Genomic DNA, 14,121 nt, shown 5'->3' on the forward strand with positions numbered 1-14,121 from the left:
TCCCCTTCAATGTCCCCTTTCCTGCAGCATGTCCCCTTCAATGTCCCCTTTCCTGCAGCAATGCCCCCTCCAATGTCCCCGTTCCTGCAGCATGCCCTTTCCAATGTCCCCTTTTCTGCAGCAATGCCCCCTCCAATGTCCCCTTTCCTGCAGCATGTCCCCTTCAATGTCCCCTTTCCTGCAGCAATGCCCCCTCCAATGTCCACTTTCCTGTGCCCTCCTTCAATGTCCTCTTTCCTGCAGCATGCCCCCTTTCAATGTCCCCTTTCCTACAGCATGTCCCCTTCAATGTCCCCTTTCCTGCAGCATGTCCCCTTCAATGTCCCCTTTCCTGCAGCAATGCCCCCTCCAATGTCCCCGTTCCTGCAGCATGCCCTTTCCAATGTCCCCTTTTCTGCAGCAATGCCCCCTCCAATGTCCCCGTTCCTGCAGCATGTCCCCTTCAATGTCCCCTTTCCTGCAGCAATGCCCCCTCCAATGTCCACTTTCCTGTGCCCTCCTTCAATGTCCCCTTTCCTGGCGCATGCCTTCTTTAATGTCCCCTTTCCTGCAACTTGCCCCATTTAATGTCCCCTTTCCTACGATGAGCAGCTAGGTGGGTATGCAGGTGTGACTGGGGGCATGGAGTACCTTTCGACCCAATAGCTGTCTGAGGCTACTCAACGCCCCCAGTAGCCTCAGAAAAAATTTCCATATGCATGGATTCAAGTTTATTTCTGCAGCACCTCCATTCCAGAATTAGGGAAAAACTGGATGCAGCTGCTGCAGGGAGGGGGCATCTACCATGGGGAATCTTTCAGAAAGTAGATTTCCTTTACAGTTGAGCATAGCAGTATGGCCCAGTAAATGTTGCTCACCCCTGGCCTAAATCAAGAATAGAACAAGCATTTAAAGGAAATTTTATAATTTATTATGTTTGTGGAGTCGGTCTATTTTATCAGGACTCTGACTTCACCAAAATCAGTGACTCCGACTCCATAGCCCTGGTCTTAAGTATAAAAAAAAACATTGCTAACCCCTGAAGAGCAGAAATCCTATAATTAGAAAGCATCTCATAGATGATCATTATACATAGCTCATCAATGGAAAATAAAAGGAAATAGCAGCCACCTGTGTATATCCATGTTTAACTTCTCCACTGATGACTTGGATAAATTAGTTGTAGAGAGAGAAATTATTCTGATTATGTAAATGTTTGTGCTGTGTGTCACAGCAATCAGTACAGCAGCCTCATCATCATCATCATCATCCTCATCATCCTCATCATCATCCAGGTGACTCTTTATAGAAGGAGACAAGTGGTGCCTTAGAATTAACATTTATGTTAAGATGAATGAGTATAACAATGGGAAAATAATTTAACAAAAGGTATTAAAAAAACCATATAAATTATTATATTAATTATTTAATACTTTATATTATTTTAATATATAATATTATATACTATTACATAATTATAGCAAAAAGAAAAATACACTTATGGTGCTATACTTCTCAAAGTACCTCGGACCAGTTACTCATAACCAAGACTGTTTGCTGTAACCAAGAATATCCAGCAGGTGGCAGTCATATATTGTAGATCTGGACATAGTCACACTAGAGCAGACCTGGGTACTGTGCGGCCCACAGGCCACATCTGCCCCAATTCTCAGACTGACCCCCTACCCATTAGCATGCTCTATCTTTCGGCGTGTGTGCAGCCGTGAGCCACTGTTTTCTATGGAGGGATGAGGGGCCACCTCCTCCTCTCCAGCACACGGTGGTATGCCCACACGGCGGGCATACCTTGTGTGAATGTACCCTTACGTTGTTTGAATAGAAACTCCACCCAAACTTTTGTTTTCACTAGACAAAGTTATGTGAAATGCTGAGTCCTTAAAATGGCTGAAAGTATGTAACATGGCGTCCAAGACCAGCACTATCTCCTTAACAAACCCCTTTAAAGAGGACTTGTCACCCAGAAGTTTAGCACTAGATGTTGCTTACTAAAGTAAGCAGCTCCTAGTGCTAAACCAAACGCAGCAGTGTTACACGGATAGTGTTATCGTAAGCCTCCAATAACACTAGCAAAAAAACACAGGGCCACTCTCAAAGCGGTCGGTATTCATGAGGGGGCGGTCCGGGGCACTGCCTCTTCCCGGACCACCCCGCTTACTCCATAGGCTGGCGGTGATTGCCAAGCGTCATGTGTCAGTCACCGCCCCTAATCTCGCCCACAATCCCGCCCCCTCATGAATATGCCGGACCACTTTGAGAGCGGTCCGGTGTTTCTTTTGTACTCCGCAGTGGTGTTAGATAGCGTTATCGGAGGTTAATTTAGTAAGCAGCTCCTAGTGCCGAATTTCTGGGTGACAGATCTTCCTCAGCAGCCTCACTCAAAGACATGAAGGAGGCACAATATAAATGGGCGGCAGCAACAAAATGGTCCTTATATGTATAGATTAGGTGCTCAAACCCATGTGTTAGAATGAGAAGTATGAGAATGTCGATGCTGAGATGTGCATGCCATGTCCAGGGAATAAAGCAGCATGAGATAACAGCATGAGATAGCATGAGATAATAGCATGAGATAGGTTCTGGAAGAAGTTAAAGGTAGATCAGGATTCTTAATCTTCCTGGCAGAACATTCAGTTCCAGTGAGTCTCCCCCATAACAGGTGCCAGCATCTGTAATGCACATCTCTAATACTTTGCCATCATGGCTTTCCCATTACAGTGTAGCAGTCACAGTCAGGACCGCTGTGCCCACCATAGTGCGGTATCTGCAATCAGGCCCGGCGCCAGCACCCGGCCAACCCGGGCAAGTGCCGGGGCCCCGGGGTACTGGAGGGGCCCACTCGGGCCCCCGAATCAATTGTACCAGTGTCGCTGTAAGACACTGGTACAATTGATTACCATCCAGATCGATCACTTTTCTGCCTCTATGCTGCGCTGGTCGGGAGCGCAGCATAGAGGCAGAATCTACAACTCACCTGTCCCGGTTCCCACGATGCGGCGCTCCGCAGGGTATGCGACGGCTTTGAAGCCGGCGCACATGATGACGTCATCGGGTCACGTGTGCCGGCTTCAGAGCCGGCGCGTATGGGAGGCCCAGGCTGAAGACAGCTGCAGGCGCTGCTCCGGGGGAACCAGGACAGGTGAATTATTTCTTTTTTCCTTTCCGTAGGGGAGTCAGGGTGTCCGCGGGGGGCGGGGGGGTGTTAGTGTGTCAGCAGGGGGGGTCATTGTGTCCACAGGGGGAGGGGGGGGTTCAATGTGTCTGGAGGGGGTCATTGTGTCAGCAGGGGGTGGTTCAGTGTGTCCGGGTTCAGTGTGTCCGCAGGGCAGGGGGGGTTCAGTGTGTCCGCAGGGGAGGGGGGGGGGGTTCAGTGTGTCCGCAGGGGGGGGGTTCAGTGTGTCCGCAGGGGGGGGATCAGTGTGTCTGCAGGGGAGCGGGGGGTTCAGTGTGTCCACAGGGGAGGGGGGGGTTCAGTGTGTCCGCAGGGAGGGGGGGTTCAGTGTGTCCGCAGGGGGGGGGGATCAGTGTGTCCCGGGGGGGGGGGGAGGAGGGGGGGCGCAGCGTGGCCACTGGAGGGCGGTCCAAGGAGGGGCCCACTAAGGCTCTGTCGCCCAGGGGCCCACTAAAACCTGGAGCCGGCCCTGTCTGCAATAGTTCCCACGTAACTGTGTGCCAGGTGCAGTGAAGTTCTTATATAATAGAGAAGCAGTTGTAGTCAGACTCCACATAACACTGGACCGGCCACGAGTTGCAAAGTATACATTACATCATCAGCTTCATACTCCTTTACCTTGATTAAGATTGAGATTTCAATTTTAGAACGTGTCATGCAAAATGTACTTTGGCTGTATACCATCAGTGAAGGGATACATCAAATAAGAGGCTTCACGACTGCAGCGTTTTCCCTCATAAAATTAATTTATTGGTAACAGCAAACATAATTTATTGTCTTAAGTACAGCATCTGCAGAGATAGCTACATATACAAATGAACTATGCGATACAACTCACTAGGAATCCCATAAGCCTTGTCAGGACGACTACTCACAGTGGCCCAGCCATTGCTTCTCATCAGAAAAATAAAATACACATCAGCGTTGTCCCGCAACAGAGATTTTCTGTAGCTAAGATTAGCTAATGGATACATAGTCAGTGGACAGATTAGCACCTATCAAAATAAATTAGCAGGTAGGTAAACTCTCTACGTAGATATTCAACACACACACACAGCTAAAATCACCTATATACATTCATTTCAGGAATGTTAATCTGCCGACTCTTCTTGGAGACATGATTGCTGCATTGTTACAGACTGTGTATTGCTGGTTATAATAGCCATGTGGTCCCTAAAATGATGGTGCAGGTATTTGGATGCATCAAGCAATTATAAAGTACACGCAGGCGGCTTTATTGGCACTCTCAATGTTTTGGGCTAGGATATAAAACTAACTCCCAAGGATAACTTTCCTGTGTCCTTATTTTTCCCTGCCTTTCTTCCTTATTTAAGCAGTTTCTCTAAATCAGTTTTCTGACTGTTATCCAAGGGCAGCTGAGAGATAAAGGAGCACAATGAAGTGTCTAATGTCTTAACTCTTTGCAGAGAATGAATTAAAAAAAATTATATATTCTCTAGGAATGGAAAGAGTTAATCATTAGCCTCCTCATCTATGTGGATAGACCTTAGATACACTGCTCACTGCAGGAGACACAAGACACAGAGAAGCTGCTTTACAAATTTGACAATAATCAATTATAATTTGTGAATACACACATTTTATTTCTAAGAAATTAACTTTCTTCTCCCCCTCCCATTCCTCAGCAACTGAAGTTGTATGGCTAAATTGATGTTAAAGGTGTTACCATTCTCCGTGGGGCATTTCTCTACATATATCCTGGGGATAATAACTGAGGAATATCACAATGCAATCATTTACTTAAAAAAAGCTCATTTTGTAAAAGAATAGGCCCTACATCTAGAGAGAATCTGATTACATACATTTACCCCAAGATTATGAAAATAACAACATTTTCCTATCGGATACAGTAGCCTATGAAAGCTGCCACAAGGGGGCAGCAGAATACTGTATCAGGCCCCACTTTGGCAAAAGTGAATCTATAAGACCTATACACCTGAATGTTGTGCTTTGAGGCCACAACTAATGTTATCCCTTAATTATAAACTATTACTGCGTTGGGCATAATCACACCTTGGCTCATGAGTCTTAGGGGCCCATAAGGTGCCCACTGCCCATTTGAAGTGCTCATTTCTATTAACAATATATTAAAGTTGAGGGGCCTTGTATACATTGTTCATGTTAAGCTGTTACTATTGTTTAGGTAATCAATGGAAAAGATCCAGTAAAATTTAACACAAAATGATGTGCTTTGAATACCAGATAGATCCAGTCCAAACTTCCATTTGAGTAAGCGGCACTGACTGATATCTAGGAAATATGGCATCTTCTTATTATTGAGCCAATCAGCATGCACATTATGTTATTGTGTTGCCTGTTTTGCAAAATAAGACATGTATCTGGTTGCCAAATGGTCAATTTGCAATTTACTAACTGTAATCCCTCCCCCTCCCCAAGTGTATCCTTAGACAGAAGCCTATGTTCTCTAATGGGAACTTTCCCTTTATACAAGTTTACCCACTGGACTGCTTGTGACCTATTTTTAACCAAAGTTATAGAAATGTCTCATTTCCCGTTACAAGCACCATAATCATGTAGGTATCATGAAGAAACATTCCACAGCGAAGCAAGATATTAGAAAATATTAGCCAGTGTTCATTTTACAGCCCAATATTTTTTTTTTATTTTGTGAAAATCATAGATGTGTGTTTAAGAATGTGTAACCGGTGCCTCTGACCTCAATGAAAGGTGCGCGGAGCTGTCCATCTTTAGGCTCACTAATGGGACATAACATAACCAAAGTTTTAGTTGTTTACAACTTTAGGGTCCTTGTAGGGGTAGCAGCAGCAGATAAAACAACAGTAATAGTAACAATGTATATGCACATTCTGAAGAATCAAATAAATATCAATGACCCAGTGAAGGGTGAAAAGCCATTTTGTCTGAAGGTCTCATGATCAACCGAGACCACAGCGCCTGGCGAGATGGTTGTGAATACTGAATATTAAATAAAGGTAAAAGCAATGTATAGACCAGGACTTGTGCCCTGTACGTCATGGAGGGAGTTCAAAACAACACTGTATACAAAGCGCGTCTCTTGAAGATGTATGGTGTGAATACTCTGCACAGAACTGGATACTGGAGTCGTAGATACTGGCGCGGTGTCATCAAACTGGATGCAGCTTGGCACTAGCAATAGTTCATATGTGGCCATCACTGGGAGATGTGGTGCCAACACTCTGAATACAAAGTGAGTATCATGTAGAAACAGTATTTGGAGTCAAATGGACTGAAATCGAGAGGAATGCAAGAAACATTGATCAGAATGAAGATGTAAGGACTGTACTTTATAGGCCCAATGGGGAAGAAAGCGCTGGTTATCAGGAGAAGGTCTTGTATGAACACCCTGTACAGAGCTAGATGCTAGAAGGAGGATATATGTGAGCACCCCATATATTCTGTCCCTCCTATGTATTTACATTCTTCTTTTCCAGAATTATTTGCTCCTTTGGTGTCCGATGTGATGGTTGTCAGGGACTTTTTAGAGCAATTTCAGTCCTACTGGCACTCCTAAGATGCAATAGATGCCCTGGATGAGTAGAATCCGGGAATCGGCAAACCAGTATGAAGTGTTACCTACAAATAATGGCAAGTATTGTGTTAAAATCGCAAGAAAGTTAAAATGTCACCAACATAGAAATAACCATTATTTATCTTAAATCATTTATGTATAAGCCTTGGCTTAGACTCCGGGGTATGGAATCTGGCGACAATATGGTTTTATCACCAGCATTAACAATGTATAGTAACATAGGTTATGTGGCAGCGAAGAAGCAAGATGGCCACTACTTGCAGTATTGTATGAGATTCTAAAGGGACACTGAAACTTAACTTTTTGGGTTTTTTTCGGTTTTCTTATAATAAGTTTTGTACAATTCTGCAGTTCTGCAGCAGGGAGCCTCAGTGATAATACTTTTTGATGAGCGCCACAACAGCAAAAATAATGCATTACTCTACCCGGACAATAATGTGTGTATATCACGGACCAGTGGCCCTCACACAACATTGACAAGAGAAAAGAGTAAGAGGTATAGGACCTGCTCTGAGATTTATGGATCGGGCGGTTCGCTCAATGCTGTGTAAACCACAATCATCTGCATGAGCTCATAGAAATACAAGGGGATGTACACATTGCCAATTACCTTATTTTTCGGACTATAAGTCGCACCATATTATAAGGCGCACCATCAATAAATGCCTGCTAAAATGTCTAGATTGATATAAAAGGCGCACCTGATTATAAGGATGAACGACCAGCACGTGGCAGACCAGTGCACAGTTCAAGGCAGCTGTTGTCTGTAAGTGTGGTTCATATATAAGGCGCACTGGACTATAAGGCACACCTTTGATTTCTGAGAAAATCAAAGGATTTTTTGTGTACCTTATAGTCCAAGAAATACGGTAAAATCAGAGTGCAGTTTAAATAATCTATAAACTTAGAAGAGTTTTCTTATAATCTTCAATGTGAAACAAAATCTACCTATTGGAGTTTCTCTTTTACTCCTAACGTCGAGGCCCTTTTGGTTTTTGTGTTTAAATTTTTCACTCCCCACCTTCAAAAATCCATTATTTTTTATTTTTCCATGTACAGAGCTGTATGATGGCTTGTTTTCTGTGTAACAAATTGAACTTCATAGTGACGACATTTAATATTCCATGCCCTGTACTGGGAAGCAGGAAAAAAAATTCCAAATGTAGTGAAATTGGTGGAAAAAATTTAATTGCAGCATTTTCTTGTGGGCTTGGATTTTGCGGCTTTTAATGAGCACCCTAAATAACATCTACTTTATTCTTCAGGTCAATACTATCATGGGGAAACCAAATTCATATAGGTTTTATAATGTTTTCGTACATTTACAAAAATTAAAACCTCCTGTACAAAAAAAAAAAAAAATCTTCATTATGCCATCTTCTGGTGCTAATAACTTTTTCATACTTTGGTGTGTGAAGCTGTGGATGGTGTCATTTTTTGCGACATTTGATGACATTTTTAATGCCACCATTTTAAGGACTGCACGGCCTTTTGATCATTTTTTAGTTGAAATTTAATTACATTTCGCTAAATGTCAAAAAAGTGCCATTTTCGGCTTTGGGTGCTATTTTCCATTAGGGGGTTAAATGCTGGCAAACACCGTTATTATATTTTGATATATTGGACATTTTGGGACACGGCGATACCTAAAATGTTTCTGATATTTAATGTTTATTTATATCAGTTCTAGGGAAAGGGGGGTGATTTGAATTCTTAATTTTTTTTTCTATTTTTCAGACCCCCAGAGTACTTTAAGGTTGTATATAGTATGGTAGTATACGGGGATTTTACACATCATGCCTTACAATGTGCAAATTGTAATACACGGTGTAAAAAGAGACAGCTTCAGGTCTTTGTGTGACCCGAGGCTGCCATGGCAACAGATCACCGCTACCCATTGACGTCACTGAGAGCAGCGATCTGAACCAACACGGAGGCGCCCATGCGCAGCCGGCTTTTAATGCCGGTCGTCTATGTTACTGGTGGATGTTTGCTGCAATATACAGTAAACATTTACTGGCTATGGAAAGGGTTCAGCCCGTGAGCCCTCTCTAATCACCCGCAGCCGAGGGGTCAAGTAATTGTATGTCACATGTCGGTAAGAGGTTAAAGGAAATCTTGCTCAAAGATCTCACTGTTAAAGGAAATCTACGATCAAAATCAAGCATGATAAACCAGGGGAACTTACTCATATATATCCAGGCACAGTGACTGTGGTAATCTCTATATATTTGATATCCAAAGCTGTTAAACTGCACCCTCCCACTGTGTGCTGAAACATCCTCTGCTGCTGTGAGATTACATAAGGCAGAGGGAGGGGGAAGTGCTGACGGAGCAGGGTGATACTGTATTACAGCCTGCAAAGCTAGAGTATGAGGTGTTACACCCCCCGCCCCAGGGCTCTTCTGACTCATTAGCATAATTTTAAAGTTGATTTTAGAAGGAAGGAGGCCATGGATAACAAATATAAGACGATTAGCACAGTCATGGGGCCTGGATCTATGAGTAAATTCCCCTGGTTTATCATGTCTGATTTTGATGGTCGATTTCCTATATCAATTAGTTTTAATTTTTGGTGTTTTTCACTTTTCTTGTGCCTGACAAACGGTAGGAACAACAAATTAAACCAAAATTGTTCTTTTAAATTGTTGTACTTGTGGTCTAAAGGAACACAATACAAAATGGTACTCATACTTCTGGGTATTTGTCCCATGCATTCTTGGAATTGATGACAAGTATATATAAAGAATTGGTTACCTGCACATTCCTATTAAGACTCACAGCAGGAAACAACAGCCCCTCCATGCCTTCAAATGCCACAGGTCCCTGCTGCTCTTCATTGATGGAGAAAGTCAATGTTCTCCTCGTGAAGTCTAAGAGGACACCAACTGTGGCACCCTTGGTGATGCCTCCTTCAGTCCTAAAAATCCACAAAGTTTTTGAGTTACTATTACAGAGTCGATATATGGTGCCAAACGCAACCTGAGTAAAGCAGTTGAAGATACCTGTTGGTGTGAGAGTTGTTGTGCATGAACCAGCTGCGGTTGTTGTCCACATACATGGCCCAAGCTTTGTCGTCTTTGCCGAGCATGACGTCCTTCATCACTTCTACGCGGGCCACTCCAAAGGCAGGATCTGGGTGATTATCATATCTATCAATGGTCAGCTCCCAATAATGTACTCCTTTAGAGAAGCCGGTTTTTCCCAAGACTACTCTGTCATCATAGCTGTTACATGTCACTGTAAGGTTGTCGTTGGAGAAGATGATGTCTGAATGAGCTGAACCGGGGTCAAAGGCAAACCAGGCTACTGTCACAAAAAACAATACAGACTGCGTTTATTACACAAGTCTTGGTTATGTAAAATTTACTTAAGTAAATACATCTAATAAGATAATGAACATCACTTATGCAAAATGAAGAAGCAATTCCCAAGTTTGGATCCCCTCACCACTAGTCCTGACAATGATATGATGAAATGACTATGATTGTTTTAGGGTGGACCTGTCTTTGGAACAATTCAGACAAATGTAAACAATCCAAGAAACATGATCTGTGGGATGGATCAACTGTATCTTGGCTAAACTCATACAAGTACAGGAATGTATTGTCAAGCTAGCTCTGGAACCCACAGTATCCGTATTGTCTGAATTGACCCATAAAAGTTTAAAACAGTCCCAAATTGACTCCTAAACATTGGGGGTCAATTTTGCCAAATACAAAGAAGCCTTTAGAAATTGTCTTAAAAGAAGAGATACGAAAATCACTAGTTCCATATGATAAACAAAAAACGTCTGCATACAAGCCATGCACGCCCTAGGTTTTGCATGCACAAGCTTTACACCATACCTGCAACCAGTTTTTTAATGTCAACTGTGAGATGTCCAATGAGGAGCATGCGGGGTAGAAAGAGGATGTTAGTATATTAGAGTGCCACAACTCCACAAGATTTCCATTCCAATCTTACTCAGATCCTCCTCTTTATTGAATTATTTGGCTATGCTATAGGAAATTTTAGGATACCTATGTAAGTGAGTGTAAACTTGCTCAATAGGTTGGAGCAGCATGCAAGCAAAGACCACCAGGTACCGTGATGCAATGGAAGAGACACTTATGGCACTCACCTAGATTAGGAGCGCAACGCTGCTTATGAAGTACTGGCTGATACAGTCTAAGGGGCGCCGTAATTTTGGACATTAAGTATGGCACCGTAGACACATTAGAGGGGATTTATCAGAACTCTGATGGGTTGCAAAAATGGTCCAAAACACTGAAATCTTCACAGTTCTGATAATGCCCCCTCTTGTCTTGACTCAGGAGGCCTCCATACACATTAGTGGTTTGGCTGGTCATGGTCCTATTAAGATCATTATCAAATCTATTTTTACACCTAATCCAACGCAAGTGAAAAATCCTGTACAGATTGTTGTATATGCCACAGAAAACAGAATCCAAAGCAGTAGCCTCATTGGATGATAAAGAGTCTAATTTCCGTGCAGTTCTGTGGCACATGAATGGCATACTTGGATTTTCCCTTGATCTCAATGGTGTATGTAAGTTTCCATAAAGTGGTTGTCCAGGATTAGAAATTCATGGCTGCTTTCTGATATAAACAGAGCCACAGCCAGTGGCGTAACTAGAAGCTGGTGGGCCCCAGTGCAAAGTCTGTGCCAGGCCCCCCAACTATAATGTATGGAGTATAGTAATAGTATTATCATATGGGAAAGTGACCCCATAAGGGCCCCCTAAACCTTTTGGGCCCAGGTGCGATCGCTACCTCTGCACCCCCTAAAGTTACGCCCCTGGCCACAGCTGTCCATGGGTGTGTGAGGTATCGCAGACCAGCACCACTGGAGTGTATGGGGCAGTACAATAATGAAACCCAATCCATAGGGGGGAGGGTTTTTTTTTGGAAGAGAATAGCATGATTTTTTAGAACTATTTACCAACTTCTTGTAAAAGAATGGGCTTATGTCCCTGTGGAAATAACATATTCAGAACCAGTGCTGGAAATGAGATTTTATCATCTTGCAGGTTAGGATTAATAAGAACTCTGGCCTTTCTTCCTGTATCATTGTACTATACTGATTGTGTATGTTCACAAGACAGAATTTACTGGCACAAGACTAATGGGACAGTATCACAGAGCCGGGGAACCACAACCAATGTCATCAGAGATGCTCAACAAAGGAGGACAAGGGAAAATCATAGATCAAAGATATTCGTGGCGGTCTAATAGATACGTGCGGCTCATAGCTGATTACAGGCATCTAATCTGCAGCAGAGGCATCTTCTATAGAAAGTCTGGAACAACCAAGAGTGTGTGCATCTATACTGTGAAAAAAAGAGTCCTTGACAAGTTACTTCTTCCTATAAAAATTTAAGAGAAAATGGCAGTATCTGCTAGATGCACCCTACTATGGCTATGAAAGGGGGAGGTGCAGGACACGAACCTTATATTTGAATAGGTTTAAGGCTACCTGCACCCAAACATGGTCAAAATCTCCATTAATCTCACATCCGTTTTTTTCCAATATCCTCATAAACTATAGTCAAAAATGGTTCTATCTAGGACATACTCAACTTTTTATCATATCATCGTTCACACAGTCCATTAAGAGAATGGCCGTGGGCACTGATCCATTAAAACAAATTGAATTTAGTGAGGAAGCGGGCAGTCCATTCTAAAAATAGATGGTACAGGGCTGTAGTGAGCATCTGTCTTCATAGATGGTGGTGTCCTCTAAGAGGCCATAATGCATCTTTGTTTGTTTCGGTTTATGCAGCGTAAGATTATGGTCTCTCTGTACCATAGGCTTTATCCACTGTCTCTTCCACGCTGCACCCTCAGTTTTGCTTCCCTTCATTATGTTGATTCTCCCTTGTAGAAGCAGTAACATCAATAATCGCTGTTAACCCCTGGGCCTCTGTTTTTAAGGCAGCAGGCTCCATAGCCCTCGCTCATATACCTGCTTTTCTGGCTATTACTTCCTTATTACTTATTGTTTTGCAATCTAGAGGTGTAATGGTGGCCTTTTTTCCTGTGTACACCGCAAGGCTGGTTCTATTTTCCCTGACGTTGAGGTATAAATGATGAGGTATATCGTGCGTTGCTGTGGAAACTGCTCTAGGCCTGGATTCCCACACACAGCCATTAGCCCCAGCAGCTATCTGCAGGGAAATGAAGACATATTCCTCTGACAAAGTTCCACACCGCGACCGAAATGAAAACCCTATTTCTTTTGTCTCTCACCGCAGTAAAACTTTTTCAACAACTGCGCCACTAATAATTCACCTCATCCTCACTGCTGATCTCAAATAACCCAACATATAGGGGCAAATTTACTAAGGGTTTTGCGCCGCACTTTAGTCGGACTGTTCACGTTTTTCATGGCTAAAGTGATTCTGGCGCACACGACCCTTTTGTAGTGCGGCTGCGCTGGCATCCATGCGACACAAATTAGGGACCGTGCCGTCGGATGGTCCGGCTGATTTGGACTGAGCGCTGTATTAACTTTGAAATTGTGTTGAAAGCCCTAAAGATGCGCCACAAAAAAGATGGTGAACTCTTTTGGACCTGAGCAGGGAAGCGACACATGCGCGATCTTAGTGAAGCGCCGCACGCAGCATTAAAGACAGACAATGCCCTTTCAGTGAACATGAGCGGCATTGTAAGTAAATGTGCCCCATAGGCTTTCACCTACAGATGTAACTGTATCTTGAGGCAGGTTTGGCTGCAGTCGTATGACAAATTACAGATAACAGTGACATTCAAGGCGCTTCCACATTGACAAATGCAGGATTTTGTCTTTAAAAAAAGAAAAAAAGAAGAAGAATATGACTACAAAGGTTGTATTATTTAATTAGAAATTGCAGAAGAAAGAAACCCATAGCACCCAAAAAATTTTGTTTTGGAAAATAGGCTATAGACAAGAAATCTGGATTTTTTTTTTGGTTCAAATACTTAACAACCTTAGAATTCAAGTTGCAAGATATTTGTAACCCTAAAACACAGATTTTACCAAGCAGCTGACAAGTACTGCTGACAAGTATGGATTTTCAATGGATCTACCATTAAATTTAAAAAGGAATGAAACATTACGTGGCTTTTACTGTCAGTAGGTCATTGATGTAGTGGCATCAGGTAGTACAGAGTCTTCTTCGTATGATTTGGCTGATGGAGGTTATACTGCCTTCTGACATCAATTCAGACTGTCATATAGCACTAGTGAATAGGTTCCTGGGATTAAGAAGGTTTTCTCCAGTTTAACTGGTTTCTTCTCTCAGTTCAAAAACATTCTATTAGTTGAGTTACCTACTATACTGGGCCTTATGAGACCATTGGGGACATGGAATAATGTGAATTGTAACAATCTCTATGCAATTGGTCATATTATAAG

At 42.8% G+C, this 14,121-nt stretch overlaps 1 protein-coding gene across 11 annotated transcripts in view; it reads right to left on the minus strand.

Moving 5' to 3' along the window:
* Positions 1-3,896: 3,896 nt before the first annotated feature.
* Positions 3,897-14,121, minus strand: part of TRIM9 (tripartite motif containing 9) — a 57,684-nt gene continuing 47,459 nt past the window's right edge. For 4 of the 11 annotated variants that reach the window (XM_072116092.1, XM_072116088.1, XM_072116085.1 and 1 more), the window contains exons 9-12: positions 10,571-10,594; positions 9,728-10,031; positions 9,480-9,642; positions 3,897-6,766 (exon numbers count right to left, since the gene is read on the minus strand). In XM_072116092.1, coding sequence (XP_071972193.1) covers positions 6,701-6,766; positions 9,480-9,642; positions 9,728-10,031; positions 10,571-10,594 — 557 coding nt within the window. In that variant the 3' untranslated portion in view covers positions 3,897-6,700. The remainder of the gene's footprint in view (positions 6,767-9,479; positions 9,643-9,727; positions 10,032-10,570; positions 10,595-14,121) is intronic. The other 7 variants (XM_072116096.1, XM_072116095.1, XM_072116093.1 and 4 more) reach the window with 3 other exon arrangements.

This window comes from Engystomops pustulosus, chromosome 7 (genome assembly GCF_040894005.1).
Source record: "Engystomops pustulosus chromosome 7, aEngPut4.maternal, whole genome shotgun sequence".
Taxonomy (NCBI): domain Eukaryota; kingdom Metazoa; phylum Chordata; class Amphibia; order Anura; family Leptodactylidae; genus Engystomops; species Engystomops pustulosus.